Below are 22,105 nucleotides of genomic sequence, written 5' to 3'. Positions count from 1 at the left end.
AAGACCAACATACCTAATAATTGTAATTTAGAATTTCTTTTCATCTGGACCTTCTGCATTTTAGGTATTAAAGTACAGAAGAAACAATATTTTCTTACACAGGCCTAACTGTTTTCTTACTATTTTAAGTATACTACTGTGTATATATAACATTTTAATACCTTTGTTTTCTCTGATCAGGACCTCTACCACTCACAATTGCAGACTACTTTTTCAAACATTCAATGGATTTTTTTCCATCTCAATCCTTCAGATGTTGCATGGAATGAAAATAAAAAACCTGAAAATTGTAGTATTGCATGTTTTAAAATAAAAAACAGCAGTACAATTGTTTCTTTTCATATTTTTATTTTGATTAATCTGACATGTTTATAACGTGAACGGGTAAAGTCTCATTAAACTGAAAACAGTATGATATGTCCTCTTATCGGATGTCCAGCAGTACTAGCATTGCACGTGGTTACTTTTATGTAGTGAATCAATTTATCCAATATGTAACCAGAAATAATAGTAATGACAAGCTTTTCAAAATCCAACACTAAACTTTTATAATAAATACATTTATGTAATGGGTATATACAGTGGCTAGCTTAGGAATCAATGAGAAAGTATTGTATTAAACTGAGAAAACTGGTAACAGTTTTGTTTTCCCTACAATACTTCGTAATGTAACTAAATTCACTGGTAATGCCAGTATTTGACAATGATTTGATGCTGAACAAAAGTACGTAAGTGATTGCAGCTGTCTTCCAACTTCCTTTGATGAGTTCAGAAAGCATTCTTAACACTTAATACATCCACTCCTAAGAAACCTCTACAACTTGCCGCAGCTCTTCAAATAAGGGAACAAGATCTTTCTCCAGATTGATAATCAAACCTGAACACAAAAAAACAGATATTCCTTGTTTTAAAACATGCTCTTTTTGATTACTATTCCTTTTTATAGGGTTTCTACCATTCTGGAGTCGGTAATAATTGTTAATTAACAGACTTACAAGCATTGCAATAAGCAATAACTGCGTGCACATGTGTAGTTGCTGTCAGAGTTTTTTACACTACAAATCCACAGCAGAGGTAAGCAGTGGATGGAGAATGGGAGTGCCTGACAAGCTACAGGACCTACTGCTTTACAGCAAGCCAAGGGGTCCCTGACTTTTGACCCAAATAATTGTAGGCCGTATTTGGCCATTTATACTGTATATGGTGGCCTTTTGAAGGATTCAGGTTGCTGTCAGCTTATATCTAAAACTAAGGCAATCTTCCATCTAAGCTTTTGCTGAATTATCTATTTAGACGATTAGTATGATAGATTATAGAATGTTATAGAATGTTTTATAAATGGGCTACAAACTCAGAATCTAGAAGGACATACCCGTGTTGGCACTGCTGCTTGCGATAAAGCTGATTACCAGTGGCAATCGATTAAACTGGACAATCTAAAAAGAGGAAAAAAATCACAGGTTAAATGGATAATCTATATATAATCTTTCTGAAATACCTCATCTTTCAAATGTATTTTTTCCCACAAGTACAAATGATAATGTCATAGTAAAGCTATATTTCTGACTGTTTCACTGAATCTTGTTTTATCTCTTTAAATTGTCACTGTCTTTAAAGTGATTATCTGACATCAGAAAAGATGTTCAGAAAATTCCAAATTTCTATTAAAAAACTTCTGGAATCACATTTACAAAATGAGGGCTCTATAGATGTTTAATCAGTAAATGTATTTCAGAAAGCAGTCTGAGCTGATGAGTCCAGACTTTAATGACTAAAGATGGGGTCAGGGTAGGTCATTATAAGCTGATTGTGAAGGGGTTTTCCCTAACTGTTGCAGACAGCTGGCAAAAGTACTGTATATCCAAATTGAAGAGGAAGGGAAAAAAAAGTATCCTCAATTGTGAGGAAATGTCTCTCAATATACCAACATCAAAACAACTTTCAGAAGTACATTATTTGAAAGTCAGTTCCATAAGTCTTTCAGAAAAAAAACATGTCTAAAATAAATTTTATACATAAATAATAAATCATAAATCACACTTAAATTGCTATGCCAGTACCAGAATTAGTACTTTTATGTCACTACCCAGTGATGCCACAAATACCCCCTCATATAATTCTTCTTATGTTCCTAAGCTTTAATTCAAGAACTTTATCTTGAAATTCTTTTGACCTTATTCAAACCAAAATACTACCAGAAATTGGTATTATTATATCGAGCCTCCACTGCTAGCTCATTTTCCCTTTTCTGTATTTTTTGTTTTAATATTTTTTAGATCATCAATGAGAAATATTAAAACTTTTTTTCCCATTACCTTTGTTTGTTTCTACAATTGTTTAATGTAATGCACTTACATGGTGTAAAATAAGCTGACAGATTCTGAAACAAAATACATCACTTAAAATGACCAGGTGATACTACAACTGCTTTAGTAATTTGCCTGTAATGTTTATTTTATGTATATCTTTAAGTCCACTCTGTCCCCTTTTGATATATCAACTTGTATCGGTGAATCAGGTTACAGTCTTCTGCTTTAAGTGCTTTAAGTGTTTAAGTGCAAAGAGCAAGATCACCAATATCAATATCACCTGGTATGTGTTATAGTAGCAGATGATGCTCTTGTTTTTGGAAAGTCCCAGCTTGCTGCCTTGGTCAGTTGCCAATGCAAATGTGGACAGAAACCCCGGTCTGAGAGCATATTCAGGAGCATTGTCATTTGCAACTGTGAAAAGACAATCAAAACTGTCAAAATCTATCAAATACCAGTAAGAATGCTGTCAGATGTGGCATTGGTCCTAATTATTTATTACTCTGTACAACAATTTTTAAATATGCATTTCCGTACATGCAACATCAAACTAAAGCATTTTTTAAATGTATCAAATCATATTTAATCATTATTCTGAATTAATTTTGCTCAATTATTTGAAAGTATACCTTATACACACACTATAATTATCATACAACTAGCACATTTATACACCCCAAACTGCACTGTAAGAATACATAAAGAAAACAGGATAAAAAAATCACATTATTTTCAATGTGATTTAAATTCTTAGGCAGCTAAAAAATCATTTACAATTCTTTACATATTCACACATTATTAGTTACTTAACTTTGCACTTGATTATTAATTGAATAAGAATTGTGTAAAGCTCACATACTATGCAAAATTGTTATATGTAAATCTGTGAGCCAGACATGAGGTCATGCATATTTAATACAGCTGAAATTTCAATTTCATTAAGATTTTGGCTGCATTTTTAATACAAACATGACAGAGCCCACTGAATATCTGAAATGCATGTGATTAACTATCTGCACTGTAAAGAAGGTGAATCTTAAATGTTTACAAAAATTACAAATTAGTGTAGAATGGTCTCTAAGAAGAACAAAATCATCAGTATTACATTTCATTGACTTCTGTGATGAACTACTTAATTTTTAAGAAAGTACATTATGACTGTACTCATTAATGTTCTATAGCATGATAAGCGCAGAGAGAACATTTGACCTGAAGTAATAACATGCTTAATGCAATATGTGGCAATACAGGAGTGAATTAAATCTGAAATGAACAAATGATTACCACTAATGATAGTAATCCATCACCTACTTCATTTAAGATAATAAGGCAGCTTTATACATTTCTAGCTTGTTTCTTTCTTCATTCTATAAATGTACCTTTTATTACTGGTACTCCATCTCTGTCAGTCACTACAATTGCATGAAGGCCTTCAACGCTGTTTAAAAAAAATAGAATTTTAGAAGACAGAATACAAATACATTTAACAAAAGGATGTTTTCTAGACTAATCTGCAGCTACAGGCTAGGCATTTCAACTATTTGTCTTTATTCATGAGGAAGAAAGGGATACACAGAAAAAAAAATCTTTCAAAGGATACTAACAATTAAACGGAACAAAGACCTATCAGAGGTTTTCTTCCTTTTTCTGGTGGAGAAGTAGAGAGGGGTGCATGATCAGCAACTCTGCCTTGAAATGGTTATATAAACCAATCAATATACAGTAATAATACCTTTACGAATCAGAATCCCCAAATGATTCTAGAGCTGGTTGTCAGATGCAAATTTACATCATGGAGGGTATTTTTAAATGATTTATAAAGGTCTCAACTAAACCAGCATTGTTACCTGCAGTTACCCTTTTAATAATAATAATCATAATAATAATAATTGCTTACACACTTATTTAGTGCTTTCCTGGAAACTCCACTCAGAGTGCTTTACAAGTACAGGTAACTACCACCAATGTGCAGCATCCACCTGGATAATGCAACGGCAGCCATAGACTGCGGCACAGTATGCTCACCACACACCCACTCTCAGTAGGGAGGAGAACAGATTGATGAAGCCAATTCATAGATTGGGATTATTCGGAGGCCATGATTGGTAAAGGCCAATGGGGAAATCTGGATGCTGGGGTAACACCCCTACTTTTTTCAAGAATCGCCTTGGGATTTTTAATGACCACAGAGTCAGGACCCTGCTTTTACATCACAACTGAAGGATGGAGCCCTTTTTAAAGTATATTGTCCCCATCACTCTACTGGGGCATTAGGACCCACACAAACTGCAGGGAGAGCACCTCCTACTGGCCCCACTAATACCACTTCCAGCAGCTTAGTTTTAGTTTTTCCCAGGAGGTCTCTCATCTAGGTACTGACCAGGCTCAAACCTGCTTAGCTTCAGTGGGTTGTCAGTTGTGAGCTGCAGGATGATATATGGCCACTGATGTAAGCTTTTGACCTAAACCATTTAAGTGGGAACAATAGAACTACAGACTTGACTTGAAATCATATGTAACATCTTGGAAAACTTTAGCAACATATATCAAAGTATAATTTTGCCATAAAGTACAAGGATCAGGAGCAAAGGTTGAATCATTTTGTTCATAAGGAATGAACTTCAATATCAAACTACTTGTAGGCCATTAATTAAAAACTCTGTTTTCTGATTCCCGGAGGGATCGAAAATGTTAGTGTAATTTGACATGGAAGGGGAAGTGCTGTTTTCATATAGGCCAAAGTTTAAATGCCAGAACCTTATAATTCATTTTGGCACAGTTTTACCTTTTTATAGGGAAACGTCATAAACCATGAGCTATTTTTTTAGTGTTTTTGTCAAGGCAATTTTCTGTTGTCATAGATATTTTCCAGGAGGTTTTGACACCCAAGCATTTACTTCCCTTTCACATTGGGAAACACTCTCCAACCTATTATCTCAAAATTTCCCTCAACACCTCTCAAGGAAACTGATATTTTACTGCTTGATTCATGGCAAAAGGGGGGGGTAAAACAATCCTTTGTTTGTCTGTAGTAACAGATAACTAAAGTCCAGTCCACAAAAACAAAATGTCTAAAAAAGGTGTAAACATTTTAAAAACATGTTGCAGTTCACTTTGCTTAACCATGATTAAGCAATAAAGTACGGCAGGGTCTAGATACTTCTGAATATAACATTTGCAATTTCACTTCTTCACGGTTTGGTCTGGGGGCAGAGTTCTTGTAATGAAAGAAGAGAACCGAGGCGGAGGTTATTAAGCACAACTTTCAAACTAGCTGCAAAACAGACAAGGATTGTGAGAGTGTTTCTCTTCCCCCTGCCCAAGTACCCACTACCCAACATCCACATCTCACCTTGTTTTTTTATAGTAACATCTTGGTAATATTTTAATAAGTATATCTTGGTTGTATTTATGGTGTGGGGAATGACAGGCTCACTGAGAGCTGTCTTTTTCATTACAGTGGGTCATTAATCAAGCAGAGAGAAAAAAGTGCAGGTATCTGCTGAACATCGAGGAGAAATTAAGCTAACTGATCTCTACAAGTTTGTGATTACAATTGTGTTAGTTATTTTAATTAACTTAACGCTACTGCATTAGTACTTTAATCATCATATAAGGGGAGGGATAACTCATGTCTGTTAACCATACATACTATATGCAATAGTGCACTATATAACAGTATAAGGGTGGCCTTGCTTATATGCCAATTCAGCTATTTGCGACACTTCTCTGCGCCAAACCCTCACAAATATTGAGACCCTACTGCATAGAAAATGCACCTAACATTTATGTTGTACCACTCTTTCATCACTAGTGATTCTTAAATATCTTAAAACATTTCTCTATAGCAAAAAACAAATTAAAGTTGTCAAACCTTGGCAACTGCTTATACAGATACCTCTTCAGCTCCTGTGAAAAACAATCAGATATAGCTGTTGGAGGGATCTGCTGTTTACTAGTGCATTCCCATTAGGAGAAGGTTTGTGGTTACAGACAGCACTTTTATACCCTTCACACAATGTAACAAAGCTGGTTTAATAATACTGAAAGGGTACACTCCATATTCATAAATAAATTAAAATATGAACAGTTGTTAAAGATGAAGGCCAGAAACGTAATATTGCATTGCTTTGTGGTCACCTGGAAGTGTCTCAAAGCTGAAATGTGTAAAGAGATTCTAGAAGTGATCTTGATGAAGTCTGAGTAATACAGCAATTTCTTCCTTTCATTTGAGTAATTTTTTATCCCAAAGTTTTCTACATATAGATAAGCACTTGTTTGAATTACCACTGCAGTGCAATACCCACAGTGCTTCACAGTGAAAATTACATTGTTCTTATGGAGTATTGGAGAAATGGAGAATACTGGGGCATTAGAACAGGATTTGGAAAAAAAAGGGAAGAGTGCCACCTACTGTGTCTACCAACAACACCAACTTACAACAGCAACCTGAATTTCTCTGGACATCACCCCTAACAGCACTGACCTGCTTAGCTTCTGAAATCTGATAAGATCAAGACATAATGTTCTAATTCTTCTGTCTAAAAATAAAAAACTGTAAATGAACTTTTCAGCCATTTACTGAAGAGCTCCCAAATCACACCTCCTTATCTAGTGTTAAGACCGCTTTTGATTGACCAGCACGACCTCCATATGACTAGACAGCAGAATATTTATGGAATGTACTACAGAAAGCATTTTGCTAGAGCAGGAAGCATAATTTGGGGGAGATGGAGAAGTTCTGCATGGAAGAACAGTAAGAAATCTAACTTAAATAGTGTCAGAACATATTAAAAGGTTACAGGAAGTGATTTTTTATTATTATCAGCACCAAAGGCAAATGAAAGAAATATTAATTGATGTAGGGTGAATAGTTTTTAATATTGTATATTTAGGACAATTTGAAATGATTTTAAAAATATTTGTTTTTGCTGTATTTCAAACTGTCTTAATATGTGTTATATTTTAAAACCAACTTAAGTTACACTATGTTCAGGCTACAATTTGTATACAACTGTATGCACTTACAGTTCCTACACCCAAAGTTAGGAACTGCATGGAAAACATAATGATAAGATTCATGCAACAGTGGAAATTGAAAATATGTATCCATTAGTATCAGATTTTTTTTCCCCCAACATTCACTGGTAACGGTTTGTCTTCTCTCAATTAACATCCTGCTGCAACGAAAAAAAAAAGATCTGGCAGTTTGCTGACATTAACATACAACGTTTTTTAGACAATTTATACAGTAAATACTTACATCTGCCATTTTCTGTGTTTTTATTAAAAGTTAAAAACCTAGAAAGCAAAACAACTAAAATCAGATGTTGTGATGAAAGGACAAGAGCAAGGACTGGAAAGTTCCATACTTTTTTCAAAGAATGTTTCTAACTCCAGTTATTTTTGCATGAAACTCTTACTGTTTTATTGAAGGAAATGTATAAAACTGTAAATGTATAAAACTGCAAATCTAAATAACATTAATCTACATCTCTTAATATGTTTCAAATGTGATAGTTTAGTTACATTTGACACCAACATCAAATTTAACACTCGTTCAAACTAAATCGGCTTCCAGCAAATAATATAATTTTTAGACGGAAGTGTGAATGTTTCTGATACTGTAGATTAAAACAACTTAATTGCCACTAGTTCCAGTGGCCAGAATAAATAAGACTATATATTATATTTATTGGGAATACCTCTGTCAAATAAGTATTATTTTAAAATAAAAATATTATAAATAATTTATGAGTAGTAAATTAATGTCTTATATTATTGGAGAAGGAGGTAGAAAATATTTAGGGCTTCAGAATGGACTGAACGAAAAAATAGATAGTACTTCTCCTTCTAATGTCAAAGACAACGAGCATAAACATTTACGTTTAATTATTATTAATTATGTATAATGTTAATTAAACGTACACTTAATTAATAAAGAAATAGGAATAAACGTTTTATCAAAATCAGTGTCAAGAGAAATTTATAGGATAATTTAGAGGCACTATATGTCACCTTTTTTAGCTAGATGACAAATCTCCTACTTTTAATTTCTACTACAAATTAATCTCAAACTGAGACCTCAGCGGCTGAACCAAATAAAAAGGAAACGAAAAGACAATGTGTCTATGATTCCTTTAAAAAAAAAGATAACTTGTTCAAAGGCAGAATACTCTAATTGGACTTATAATGCAAAATAAGTTTAAAATAATTACCTGCTTCTGCTAGATTTTTACGGAAGGTTTGTAGAAAATGAAGTAAATCACATGATATTTACACAGAAACGGAAGTATTTTAACAATTGACCTTTCACACGTTATGACAGCTTCCCCTGTCACAAACGTAAAGAGTTTCCTATCGTACCGTACCTCCCCATAAATGTGAGCATTCTTGTTATAGTTTTTTCTACATTTATAAAGTATATTAAATTAAATAAAATGTGAATTTCACAGTACACCTCACGAAAACATATAAGAACAAAATAAACAGGAAACGTGGTTCTCAAATTGTAATAGTTCTGTAAAAGAGAGTAACGGTACAGCAAATCAAAGATCATTAGAAGTGACATACTTATGAGTTACATGAAAAGAACATCTAGTTTATAACTAAAGATAAACAACTGAGGATTAAGGTTTTGACAAATACTCTGTAATGATTCCAGTATCTGTGGCTATGAGCTTGATCATCAAAATAGGATTTCCTAATTATTTGCGTTACAAGCATTTTACGACAGTGTGAATCCTTGTGGTTACAACTGACTTACGGTAAAGGCCACGTGTGGTTGTAGGAAATCAGCGCGGCGTGGTGGTGTAAAGAACATATTGGGCATTTTGGGAGCAGGCGGTATTTGTTCAGATAAAGGTGAGGTAAATAAATGATTTTTTTAAAGATGTGCTTATGATTTTTTTATTGGGTCATGCTTTAAGACGTCTAGTTAAAGTCCTGGAAGTTTTCCAAACTATTTTATGAGTCAGTTTGCTTTGGGGAGTACCTAAAACCTGAACAGTTTGGTTATAGATTCATTACTTCACGATTCATACCTACGTTCATTTCTACGTAAATAATTTTATGCTTTGGTTCATTCACATATTAAGAGTTAATCGGCATTTTTATCTTCATCACTTCCCCCTAAGTTAAAGGAGATATTTATGCATGGTTTCAAAGTGAACGTCGTGCACAAAGTAATGTTGTCGATTAATTTCTATGAGCAACGCACTTCAGTTCAATGTGGCATAATAAAGTGGCTTCATGTTATTCATTAACATTTTGGAACATGTGCTTTGTCCACTGAAAACTAAAATATAAATTTTGTTGCGATCTGCCGCAGGCCTCACCCGATTTTCATTTTTTTTCCCCGCGAATCCAAAATTCATGCAAAGCATGAACGGTAGTTGAGCTAAAAGGGAGTAGTACTGTTTTTTTTTTCATTTATGTTTTATTGAGTGAAAGTCAATTCTGGTACTAGTACCCATTTATTAAAAAAATGCAGTCAGGATATGAGGTTGTTACAAAAAGCTAGTCAAGCTGTGTCAGATCAGTCATTTCAATGAAGTTTCAATTTGCCGAGCAAGCTAGTATCAGACGGTTTTTTTTTATCTTATGCTGTTGTAATTTGTTTTTACCTAAAATGCTGTCTTATCAGCCCAGTTTCTCAGTGACACATTTTAATATGAACTAATGTTATATTTTTTATACTCTTTAAGAGTATTATTAATAGTCTTCTGCATCATACCCTAATCTGGTGGAGTACAGCTGTAGATTTTTTTTAAGACAAGATCAGCTCAGAATTTAATTCACCGCTTTTGTTTTCAATACTGTTAGAAGACGTTCCCACAAGGAACTTTAGAAAAGAAAGATTCACATAATTGTGGAATTGGTGGCTGAGCACTTCCAGGGGAGGATTAGGATTAAGTGATCAACTCGGTCTCGGTTTTCAAGCAGAAAGTAGCTCCTTTGATTTCAATGAGTTTTAACTCTTCGGTAGGATAAGGCAGACCACATTGCGTCAGATTGCTCTGCAGAGAGGCAGGTTTTAGAGAAGCTTGTCTCATTCCTAGTCATTTACAATTGGTAGTTCTCAATTGGAAATTGAGGTAAAATATGCTTTTACCGGGTGAAGCGTTTAATTACTGAAGTAACCTTTAAGAGGCAAGATGGTCAACCCAGGTGGGATCACGAAATCTAGGTCACACATTCTAAAATACACAAAACTCTTTTAACTTAATGGAACACTGCATTTTGTAGTAGAGGTTTAGGAGGCCAAGGCTAAAATTTCACTTTAAATCTTTTTTTTTTCTTGTGCAAAACAGGAGGATCAGAAATGTTTTGTGAGTTGCTCAAATGGCAGTAAATGGTATAGTAAACTTAGTATAGTCATGTACGTAAATGATCTAAGTGCCAGAATGTCATAAATAATATCATAAATGTCTTGTCATGCTTTGAATAAATAAAAAATGATGCTTTGATTAATAATTATAACATGTTGATGTTGCTGTATGCAAATGTGAGACTGTACGGTTTTGATTGTAGCTTTTGATCCTTAACTACTGATGTATCCCACAATGCTACAGAAACCAGGATACTTCCCAGCTCTTTGGACGTCTGTTGTTTATATTTGAGCAAAATTAGTTTTTTATGAAAAGGGCCAGTGGGAGAAAGTGCTTACTCCTCGTGAACTGTTGTCTGTTTTCTTCTAGCAATGTCTTTCCGTGGAGGAGGTGGCCGAGGCGGCAGAGGAGGGGGGTTTAATCGAGGTGGACGAGGAGGTTTTGGGGGCCGGGGCGGCGGGGGAGGATTTCGAGGTGGTGGCCGAGGAGGCTTCAACAGACAAGATTTTGGACCTCCAGAATATGTTGTTGGTAAAGAAACTTTATCGTTGACTGTAGATCTAAATATGAGTGTGTGTGTAGGATTTACTGAGACGTACACAATCACTGTTAATTATTTTGAAGTTAACTAGCAAAATAATTAATATTGCAGACCCGGTTGTAGAAATGTAAATATTACATGTTAAGAAATTGAGATACAGAATGAAGGAATGTCACCATTTATAAAAATCTTTATGAATTAGGTGCTTTCTTTTAAAAAGGTATTGGCTTGATTGAGAACAAAAAATTATAGTTACACTTAGCTTTGACATTATATGAAATATGCAGACTGCTGGTCTTACAGAAGGATGAAGTATTTCTTCCATATATTATCATTTCTTATAACATTTAGAACTGAAGTCTATGTGGACCATTTTAAAATCAGTCAGAAAAGGTAATATAACACTTACAGCACTTGGGTACATTACGTCAACTCTGTAATGGTACATCGAAGAACACAGTGCATATTGTCAATATTTGCTTTGTCAAAATGTCTTGTAGATGTATTTTAAAGGCATTGCTATCTTAATTTCTTTTCTGGTTTAATTTATGTATGCAGCTGTGAACCATAAAAATTCGTAGGATCAAATTAGAAAAGAAAAGGCTCTTTTTTGCAGAATCGTGATTGAGTTTTTGCATTTGGCTTTTTTGAGCAGCACTTCCTTCCCAACCACAGTATATTTTTTATTATACAGATAGAACTGTCATGATAATTTCAGAGTTGCCACATGACTTAAGGACAACCATGCTACTTATTTTAAGCTTGTCCTGTAGCTCTTATAAAAAAAATACCATTTACTGTCATAAGCGGCAGTTGTAAAATTAATATCCTGTGCATGCTTCTTTTGGTTTAACATAGCTCTAGTTCTTTATAGTAGCATGCCAGTCTTCCAGGATACCTCATTATTTTAATTAGTTCATTTTAATATTTTCACAGGTCATACTCAGTTGATGTAAAGAAAGAACTATGTTCTTAAAGCAGTTGCACAATGGGTGACTTATTTGATATGATCTTACAGGCATCTTTTTAGAAACAAGTTGAAGGTGCCTGTTGTGTATGGGAATCACTGGTGTGTCTTATTGGAAGAGAAATCCAGTCTACAGTTTCTTCCACTGGAGTAGTCACTTGTGAACTGCTTGTCTTCTAAATTAATTTTCTGACATTGTATTTTAAAGAACTGGTTGGTTTAAAGGTGACAAGTTTGCAAGGTTAATATAAAAAAAATCGGTTAGGTCACAGAAAATAAATCAAAAGTACAATACTCAAAAAGTGTTAGTAATGTTAAAAACATATTTGATATTTTTACAATATTTTTAAAACATATCAGCTATATTACAGGTTTTATTGGCAGTTAGAACAATCAAACTACATACCAAAAAGTGAGACTAATTATAAAGTTTTTTCATTTGTTGTTGCATTATTGTTTAATAAATCAGTGATCCATCAAGGCTAACATTTCTCTAATTAATCCCTGCAGCACTTGGTGAGTTTATGCATCCCTGTGAAGATGAAATTGTATGCAAGTGTACCACTGAAGAAAACAAAGTTCCTTACTTCAACGCTCCAGTTTATTTGGAGAACAAAGAACAGATTGGGAAGGTGGATGAAATCTTCGGACAGCTCCGGGATTTTGTATCCTTTGCAGTCGCCTAGACCTGAAAAACCTGTTTATTATTGTCATATACATCATTTTCCCACACACAAACATATCTTGGCAGTTTTTGTAGTCCTGGACATGTTTACCTAAAATAAAGTATCCCAGTAGTCGTGCTACTCACGGGTTTGTGAAATTCCTGGGTTTCTCATCCTAGTAGCATGATTATGGATGGCTTATAGTTACAATGATGTTGGTTAGGGTATGTGTGTTTTTGATAGCAGGTTTAGCTGCAGTAGTGAAATATGTGTGCATACCTGTGAAATGGATTTAATACAAAAAAAACTCTTAAGTCCCAGAATGTTTTTAAAAAATCACAAGTCAAGTAACTAATTGACAGGTAACTATAGGCACATGGCCCAGGGTCCCAGGGTCCTCGTAGTCTTGTACCTAACAGCTCATGCTCGCTCGACACTCAGTCTCTATGACTGGGCTCATTGAACCGCTGTCCTGGCCTTTTGGATCTCAATGCTTCTATGAGAATTACTATATTAACAAAAAATAATTTCAGGTTTATAATTTTACATACACTCAATTTAGTGCGCACAAGTTTTTGTCATTGGCACAACTTGAAATTTTTACACATACAGGCCATTAAAAATTAGAGGGAACCTTATATATAAGTATAATTTACTTCTAAAAAAGTCCGTCCTTAATTCCTAAAGTCCTTAATTCAAATTACAGTATTTTTCAGTTAAGCTCTCAGAAAATATGAAGGCCTCATCATTCAAGAAGTTACAGAAGGTATGGAACAGAGAAACGCATTACATTAAATAATTGCTTTAAATTTGTTTACCTTGAATATGCATCAAAACTGATACGTTAGGCACTGTGTCCAACTACAGTTAAACACATGTTATAAATAAAAAAATTAAGCTCATGAGAGTTTAACATTCCAAGTCATATATAGACAATAAAATGTCAATTTCAGGTTTTGAGCCTAGATGGCATTGCTTGAGTTCAGATCATTAAAGGCTAATTTTTCTTGTCAGAATTAAGAAAATCCTGTTAGTCTGAAACAGTTATATTTTTTGTGACCTTTGTACACTGCGTCAAAGTGCAAAGTTGTTTGTAACTAGAATTGTCGATCTTTCTCATGATGATTTTGTATTAAATATTTGCAAACTTAATTTTTTTATTCACGTGATTGGAATTAAGAGAATATATGGAAATTAAGCTAAAGCCACTGGTGTCTTCTAGTAGTGACACTGCTCTGTATACAGTTTCAAATTCACTTCAATTTCTCTGGAAACTTATAAATTATAGTAAAACTGTATCCATAAGCATCTTTTGAGGAAGTGATAGAATATGAAAACTAATTTGGAAACGTAATGTATGTGACTATTGGTTACCAGCTGTACTTTAAATGCTTAATCTTGACTAGTTATTAGCAGGGAATATAACTGGTTTGTAGGAATTGGGTTGATTACCTGTCTAAAGTCCTTTTTGTGCCTGCAGTTCTACATTGACCCCGCTAAGCTGCTGCCCCTACAGCGGTTCTTGCCAAGACCACCTGGAGAGAAAGGGCCACCCAGGGGAGGCCGAGGAGGGGGACGAGGAGGAGGACGGGGAGGTAAGGATATTGACCTTCTCATTGTAACAAGTCTCATGTGTACTGGATCCCTAAAGCTTCCAGGTTGCAATTGCCATAGAAATACACAGGCAAATGTTGAGGTGCATATACTTTTTATGTGTTTGTTTCCATTACTGCTGTTCAGACGGCTGTAGCAAGTTAGTTAAGCAAGACCTACCTTTTCTGAATCCAGTTGACTATTTTTAAAATCATACTGCGATAGAGATGATGCTGTAATTTAGTTCTGATTTTTTCCATAGCCTTGTTTGTAAGAAAAAAAAACATTTGTCCATTATTACTTGGCTCTGTTTTTACAGTTTGGTGCTACATTAACAATTTTTTCAATCATTGGGTATTATTCCAATCTTGAGAGACTGCAGGAAGAATTTTATTAATGGCCTACGAATAAAATCTCTTGTTTTCTTATAGTGTTGTTGGTCCTTTTCATAAGGCCCTGGAGACTTGCTTATCTTAAGTGCTTCTAGTTCTAGGAACTCAGTCTGCCTTTTCTGTGCTAACATGATTTAATATAGGACTTGGTTTGCTCAGTCTGAGGGATGTTGACTGTTCCTTCTTTGGTAAACATTTGAATCAGATACTAATTTACAGTTGTGAGTAGATGTTTATGAACCCTTTGGAATCATCTTTATTCCTACATTAATTACTCCTAATGTACGATCTGATATTCATTTAAGTTATAATAATAAACACAATCCAATTAAACAAATAACGTACAAGTGTACTTTTTCTTGTTTATATTCTCACCGTCATTTTTATGTCTCATACACTTAAATTATTATTACACCATAAATGCATACTATTGTTTTAGCTTCTATATGATATATTTTCTCTTGCTTTTAGCATGTTCTAAGCATTTAATTACCTTTTGTGCTAAGGTTTTGTTTTTCAGATATGTTCTCTGGATAATTCTAGGCAGCAAGGTTATGCTGAAGTTCTTTGTGTCTGTGAGCAAAGACTGCTTTTGGAGTTTTCTCATTTTTCTTTGAAATGCTCTTTGTTTGCAGGTGGTTTCCGAGGGGGCCGGGGTGGCTTCGGAGGAAGAGGGGGCGGAGGCTTTGGTGGAGGCAGGGGAGGAGGAGGATTCAGAGGAGGAAGAGGAGGTGGTGGGGGACGTGGATTTAGAGGTAAGTTGAATGGAGGCCTTTAAGCTTCACAGATGGATTTTTGCAGAAAAATCTAAAACTGTTGGTAAATTTAGGCTGTAGTCTCCAGCCCTGATTTTAAAGCAATTTGAGCTATTTCAGGTTTTCTAAGCTGATGTGTATAAATGCCTCTACCTGATGCTGAATATTATGACACTATTTTAACTACAATTGTTTGTATAAAGTGTGTAGTCTTTATAATAGCAATAACTTGTCCCTTACATTTTCTGAAGTAAAAGTTGGTATGCTTTGTTGATATACATTATTAATTCTAAAATAGTTCTAGTTGCTGTTTGATTATATTTATCTCTAAAAACAGTGAAACTGCTGTCCATGTACTTTTGCAGTAGAGCATGAAACAATCTTTAGAACTGTTGTAGTAAGTGATTGAAATCATGAAGACACTTAACTGGACTTTGGTTTGAAATTGTAGGTATATAGTGCCTTCAGAAAGTATTCTCCACTTTTTCCACATTTTGTTGTGTTGTGGTCTTATTTCAAAATGGATTGAATTGATATTTTTTTTGGCATCAGTTGACACATAATACCCCATAATGACAAAGTGAAAACATGTTTTTAGGAATTTTTGCAAATTTATTAAAAATAAAAAACTGAAATCTCTCATTTACATAAGTTTTCAGACCATTTACTATTACACTCCAAATTGAGCTCAGATGCATCTTATTTCTTTTTATCATTTTTGAGATGTCTCTAGAACTTGATTGTAGTTCACCTGTGGCACATTCACTTGTTTGGACATGATTTAGAAAGGCACACCTGTCATTATAAAACCAAGCCATGAAGTCCAAGAAACTCTCCGTAGACCTCCGAGATAGGATTGTGTCAATGCATAGATCTGGAAAAGGGTATAAAAATTTGGCAATGCATTGAAGATTCCCAGAAGCACAGTGGCCTCCGTCATTGCCAAATGGAAGATTTTTGGAAGCACCAAGACTCTTTCTAGAGCTGACCATCTGGCCTAATTGGGTATTTGGGCAAAAAGAGCCTTGGTCAGGGAGGTGACCAAGAACCCAATGGCCACACTAACAGAGCTTCAGACTTCCCGTGTAAAGATGGGAGAACCTGCCGGAAGGACAACCATCTCTGCAGCGCTCCATTAATGAGGTCTCTATGGTAGAGTGGCTAGACGGAAGCCACTCCTGAGTAAAAGGCATATGACAGCCCACCTGGAGTTTGTAAAACAGCACTGAGAGACTGAGAGAATGAGGAAAAAGATTGTCTGGTCTGATGAGACAAAAATTGAACTCTTTGGCCTGGATGTCAAACACCTTGTCTGGCGAAAACCAGGTACCGCTCATCACCTGGCTAATACCATCCCTACTGTGAAGCCTGGGGGTGGCGGCATCATGCTGTGGGGATGCTTCTCAGCAGCAGGGAGTGGGAAACTGGTCAGGATTGAGGGAAAGATGAACGGAGCCAAATACAGAGAGGTCCTTGAAGTAAACCTGCTCCAGAGTGCACACAACCTTAGACTAGGGCGAAGATTCACCATTCAGCATGACAATGATCCGAAGCATACAGCCAAGACAATGCTGGAGTGGCATCGGAACAAGTCTCTGAATGTCCTTGAGAGGCCCAGCTAAAGCCGGGACTTGAACCCTATAGAAAACCAGTGGAGAGACCTGAAGATTGTTGATCACCGACACTCCCCATCCAATCTGACAGCTTGAGTGGACCTCTGAGGAAGAATGGGAGAAACTGCCCAAATCCAGGTGTGCAAAGCTGGTAGAAGCATACCCAAGAAGACTCGCAGCTGTAATCGCTGCTAAAAGTGGTCCTGCAAAGTACTGAATAAAGAGTCTGAATACTTACGTAAATAGGAGATCTCAGTTTTTTATTTTTAATAAATTTGCAAAAATTCCTAGAAACATGTTTTCACTTTGGCATTTTGGGATATTGTGTGTAGACTGATGGCAAAAAAGAATCAATTCAATCCATTTTGAAATAAGTACAACACAAAGTTTGGAAAAAGTGGAGGGGTCTGATTACTTTCTGAAGGCACAATAGTCAAACAGTTAAATGGATTTTTGGAATCAGATGAAGAGTGGATTTGCATAACTCTTTAGGGTGCTTCAAATTAATACAACCTGTGAAAATACTGTATATTTTTCACTAATTTTTTTCAGTTTTTTTTTTACTAGAGGGCTTAGAATCATTGGAGATTGTGGTCCTGTGATTCAGTATGGTTATATATATAAATTGACTAAAGACCAGGATTTGGTGTTTAAAGACCAGAAATCTATAATTCATTCTAGTTAAGCCAATAAATATGATGTAGCTCTCCAGAACAAGGAGTGTTTCTGATTTAAATTAAAAATTGTTATTCCCCCAGGTGGCTCAGATGTCTTATTGATGTGTTCAGACAAGTGGAAAAATTGCTGCTGGTGTTCACAGGAGCATCACTTCTGTGATTTTACTTGCTTAATTAAGGAATTCTAATTAGCATTAGTGTTTTCCAATCTGCAGTTTCTCATCAGATGTGAGCAGATTGTAATTGTCTTTGATTACTACTTTAGGAAGTGATGTGTTGCTCAGAGACTTTGAATAAATAATCCAAACTTTTAAATTAAATCATTGTGTTATAGGGGAGGTTTTGAAGGAGCAAAGAGAATTGTTTAAAAGAATGTTATCTATGATTTGTGATAACAGAACAAATTGAAGTTACGCTGGAACTCTGGCATTGCTGAGTCTTATTCCACACACAGGAGGAGAATGCAGGAGAATAGTTTTCTAAAGGTTGCTTGAAAACCATCAGTAAGCATTGAAGTTTACAGCGGCATTTGTAAAAGTGATGGGTTTAAAAGATTAGTTGTGTTTTCAGCTTTGTTTAAAGATTTAATTATGCACGTCAGTAATCTTTTTCAAGCATTTTATAAGGCTTTAGGAATGTAGGAGGAATATACTTGTTGTAAATGGGGGAGTAGCTTAAATAAAATAAGGTAAAACAAACATTGAAAATTAGGACTTGCAACTGCTTTCCTAGCAAGCTAATTTTTAAGAGATACTAGCACTTTATCTTAAAAAATTATATTGGTTTCTTTATTCCTTGCACAGTTTTATGACAGCATGATAAAGGTATACAAGGGTAAAAGAAACAGGTTTACAATAATAAACAAAATACAAGCAACACTATCTTCAGATGGTTAGTTTTCCACCTATTTCATCTTCTCACTCAAAGAGAAGAAGTTCAGTATATGTGGCTAAACCTGACCAGTTCTGTTTTTTTTACTTAGATTGTTCAAAGCTGACCTTTGAAGTTACTGATGAATAGAATGCACAATGGCTGTTAATAATATTACAGATTGTAGTAACGTTAGACTGTGAAATGGATACGCTTTGTAATTTAATTCTCAGCAGTATTATTTGTATCACTGCAGTATTGCTCTCTGGTGTTTTTTTTGTATTATGTTTTGGTTTAAAGGTTTCCTCAGCAGTACAATTAATAATCTGAACGTCATTATAATCAGATTTAAAAATGTAGTCTTGTGCTTGAACAATGAATTTTAATGGAACTCCATTTACTGATAGTGTCTTCATAGCTAGGAATGAGAAATTGCAATAATACCTTTATATAGAACCTTTCATGATGCATCAAGAGTCATGGAACCTAGTGTCATAGTGCAGCTTCAGCCTGGGAGTAGTCTTCAGGATGTGTAGTGTCAGGATCAGGTTTCAGTCAAGAGACTGAGTAGTCTTTGCCAAAGTTAGATGATAATGAATTAATGTGTTGAATTAGGTTACCTATGTGTATCAAATACATTTTCAGTTTGAAATGTTATGTGTTAGCAGTTTCAAAAATGTATGTATGAGTTATTGCCCAACTAGTTGAAGTTCATTAGAGTTGCAGTCTATACAGTTGCTTGTTTTTATGTGCACCTGACACTGAAGTGAGAAAAAAAATCCATATTTTGAGAAGAAATAAAACCTGAGCTTGCATCTTTTCTGAAGTTAAATATAATTGTCTTGTGTTGGAGTTTAAATGGCAGGTATGATTCTCTGTATACATTCCTTTGAAATCAAAAGGTTTTTCTTGCATAGTGTGACTCAGATTTTGTTTTTCCCCAATAGGTGGGAGATGATGAAAAGCAGAAAGTCTCAGAAGAACGATTCCCACTGCCCTGGTTCCAGATTGCTCTGCTCTGCAAGAAATGGACAGGAAGTTGCAAATCAGATGCACTGTGTTCATGTGCTTCATTGAGAAGGACTGACTTGATTTTTTTTATTGCCTTTATCCTTGAGTCTCATATGAATATTTTCAGTACACCTTCTTTTAACATTAAAAAGAAGATCAATGGCCAGAAAGACCTTTTCTTCTCCAATGTGTGGAATGACATTTTAACTGTCTGCTTTATTATAGACTATCAAACAGGACAAACTACAAGCTTTATAATAGTTTTTCTTTTTACAGTTCACATTTTATGTTCCTGTATAATACTGCCCAGTACAATGTTTGATTTTTTAAATTTTATTTTTCCTGTTTTAATGTAAACAATAAGGGTCCCAATAAAAAATAATTTCTAATTTCTAAATTTTAACTTGAATTTGAAATTTCAAGTTAACTTGAATTTAACTTGGAAGTTTTCCCTAATTAGTGCATTACATCTTAAATGTTTTAAGAGGTAAGTGAATTTGCCTCCGTTTTTACATGTGAATTTTATGCATTTATATTAACGTCTTATATTACTGGGACCTATATTGAAGTATCCACATGAAACATTTTTAGAAATGTATCCAAACAAAATTAAAACCTGTGTTTTAAGAGCGGCCATTAACAGGACTGAGAAGTGAGTATTGTGCTAAAAGAGTTCACTACCTTTTCCAAGCAATTTTGTTCATAAGAGCAGAGGAGGGGAAGAGGTTACTATATAACTAGTTTAACTTCATGGCGCAGGAAGGGAGCTGTGGATGAGGTTGAGCAGAGTAAACTGCTTTTACTTCTAAGTAGAAAACCAATATCTGAACAAATGTAAAATTCTAAAATGTCCTTGTAAACAAAATTCACCTCTCCATGCATGTTCTAGAAGAAAGTTTAATTCAGCTTTATTGTTCTTAGTATAACATTTCTGCAGCAGGCATAAGTAATTCTGACAAACAATATAAGTTTCATTTTTACAGTGGAGTGTTCATAGTTAGAATATTCATGGTTATCTGTGTTTTATGCAGAGCAATTTGTTAGCATTCCTATATTGTCAAGTCAAGGGAAAATGTCAAGGGATTTGTCAGACATTTCTTAAAGCAGATTGTTATAGCAATTCTGTGATTTCAAATAAAATTTTCTAGTTTTGTTTTTCTTAAATCACGAAGAGCATCATAAAAACAATGAAACTGTATAAGATATGTCAAGTGTGCATGGTCTGAGATACCTCATGGTTATATACCAGGTTAACTGATAACATGATTCAGTCAAAATAAGTAGGATTTAATGTTTGTTGTGGAGGTGTGGGCATCATAGGACAGTCCCCTTAAAGGTTCTTAATACAGTTTGGATATAAGTTTGATATAATATCAGACATATCATTTGCTGATTTTGTTTCACAGTTGGACTAGATGTGGCTGCATAGCAAGTCCTCTTAACCAATTAGGTCCATAGAGGCCATTTCTGCCTCTGCAATATTTGTCCCCTCAAACATTTTCTGTAATATCCTCAGACGTATAGACAGTAAAGGCCTAGTTTAGGGCTTAAATTCAAGTTAAAGTTATCTCTACTTACATATGAGTTCCAGTGATAAGGTCAAGATTCCATTGTTCATACCTCAATTGAGTATTAGTTTTCAAAGAACACTTCAAAACATAATAATACAGCCTATAATGTTCGTAATGGGAGGGTTTCGAAAATCAGAAAATACCAGAGTGGATTAATAATTATAACTCCCAACTCTATATACTCAAGAGTTTAGTATAGAGGTGCATGAGTTCTTTGTTCTCTGACACAGCTTTGTTGAAAAGAATGATAATTTAGGTACACTTGATTAAACAAATATTTACAAATGATAGTACACACAGTTAACTACATTCAGCATACAAGTTACACTTTGTACAAACAAGGCATCTCCCAGGCCTATGTTCTAACCACCCAGAAAAAAATTCCAGCCTGCTACAAAAAAAATTGACTCTTATATAATGCCTACAAAGACCAATAGAAGAGATAAGCTGCCTTCTAAACATAATGTATATAATATTTGGATTATTAATTTAATTTACATTATACGTTATGTCATTTGTGTCGCGGGAAGCCGGCGGCTACAAGGCAGGGTACACGCTGGACAGGTCGCCAGTCCATCGCAGGCCACGTGCAAGCAAATCATACATGAGGACAATTTGGAGGCCAAGGTAAAGGCCGAGGGGGAACATTTTGACCCTGACACCGGGATAACTCCCTACTCTTATCGAGAAATGCCCAGGGACCTTTGACTACTGAGAGTCAGGACCTCGGTTTAACGTCTCATCCGAAAGACGGATGTATATTTTATATGTATAATATAAAATATTTGGAATATGTGTACTACATTTTTGA

The 22,105-nt window shown here is 34.9% G+C and overlaps 2 protein-coding genes across 3 annotated transcripts; one reads left to right on the top strand and one right to left on the bottom strand.

Moving 5' to 3' along the window:
* Nucleotides 1-331: 331 nt before the first annotated feature.
* On the bottom strand, nt 332-8,645 carry lamtor3 (late endosomal/lysosomal adaptor, MAPK and MTOR activator 3). Its single transcript, XM_088926499.1, has 7 exons — nt 8,528-8,645; nt 7,573-7,610; nt 6,184-6,218; nt 3,689-3,747; nt 2,590-2,723; nt 1,373-1,436; nt 332-877 (listed from the first exon to the last, which is right to left on the bottom strand). The coding sequence occupies exons 2-7, from the start codon at nt 7,579-7,581 to the stop codon at nt 804-806; spliced, it is 375 nt and encodes a 124-aa protein (XP_088782625.1). The 5' UTR covers nt 7,582-7,610; nt 8,528-8,645; the 3' UTR covers nt 332-803.
* Nucleotides 8,646-8,976: 331 nt separating this feature from the next.
* Nucleotides 8,977-20,882, top strand: gar1 (GAR1 homolog, ribonucleoprotein). Of its 2 annotated transcripts, none has more exons than XM_088919064.1 (7): nt 8,977-9,173; nt 11,009-11,170; nt 12,658-12,812; nt 13,519-13,578; nt 14,293-14,407; nt 15,433-15,552; nt 19,660-20,882. In XM_088919064.1, exons 2-7 carry the CDS (start codon nt 11,011-11,013, stop codon nt 19,668-19,670), a joined length of 621 nt encoding a protein of 206 aa, XP_088775190.1. In that variant the 5' UTR covers nt 8,977-9,173; nt 11,009-11,010; the 3' UTR covers nt 19,671-20,882. The 2 variants fall into 2 exon arrangements, with proteins under 2 accessions (XP_088775190.1, XP_088775197.1); XM_088919071.1 differs by having other exon boundaries at nt 8,977-9,178.
* The last annotated feature ends 1,223 nt before the right edge of the window (nt 20,883-22,105 follow it).

The sequence above is a fragment of the Atractosteus spatula genome, chromosome 1 (assembly GCF_055471065.1).
Source record: "Atractosteus spatula isolate fAtrSpa1 chromosome 1, fAtrSpa1.hap1, whole genome shotgun sequence".
Lineage (NCBI taxonomy): Eukaryota > Metazoa > Chordata > Actinopteri > Semionotiformes > Lepisosteidae > Atractosteus > Atractosteus spatula.
Note: the sequence above shows the minus strand (reverse complement) of the source record. Positions and strands in the feature narration are given on the sequence as shown.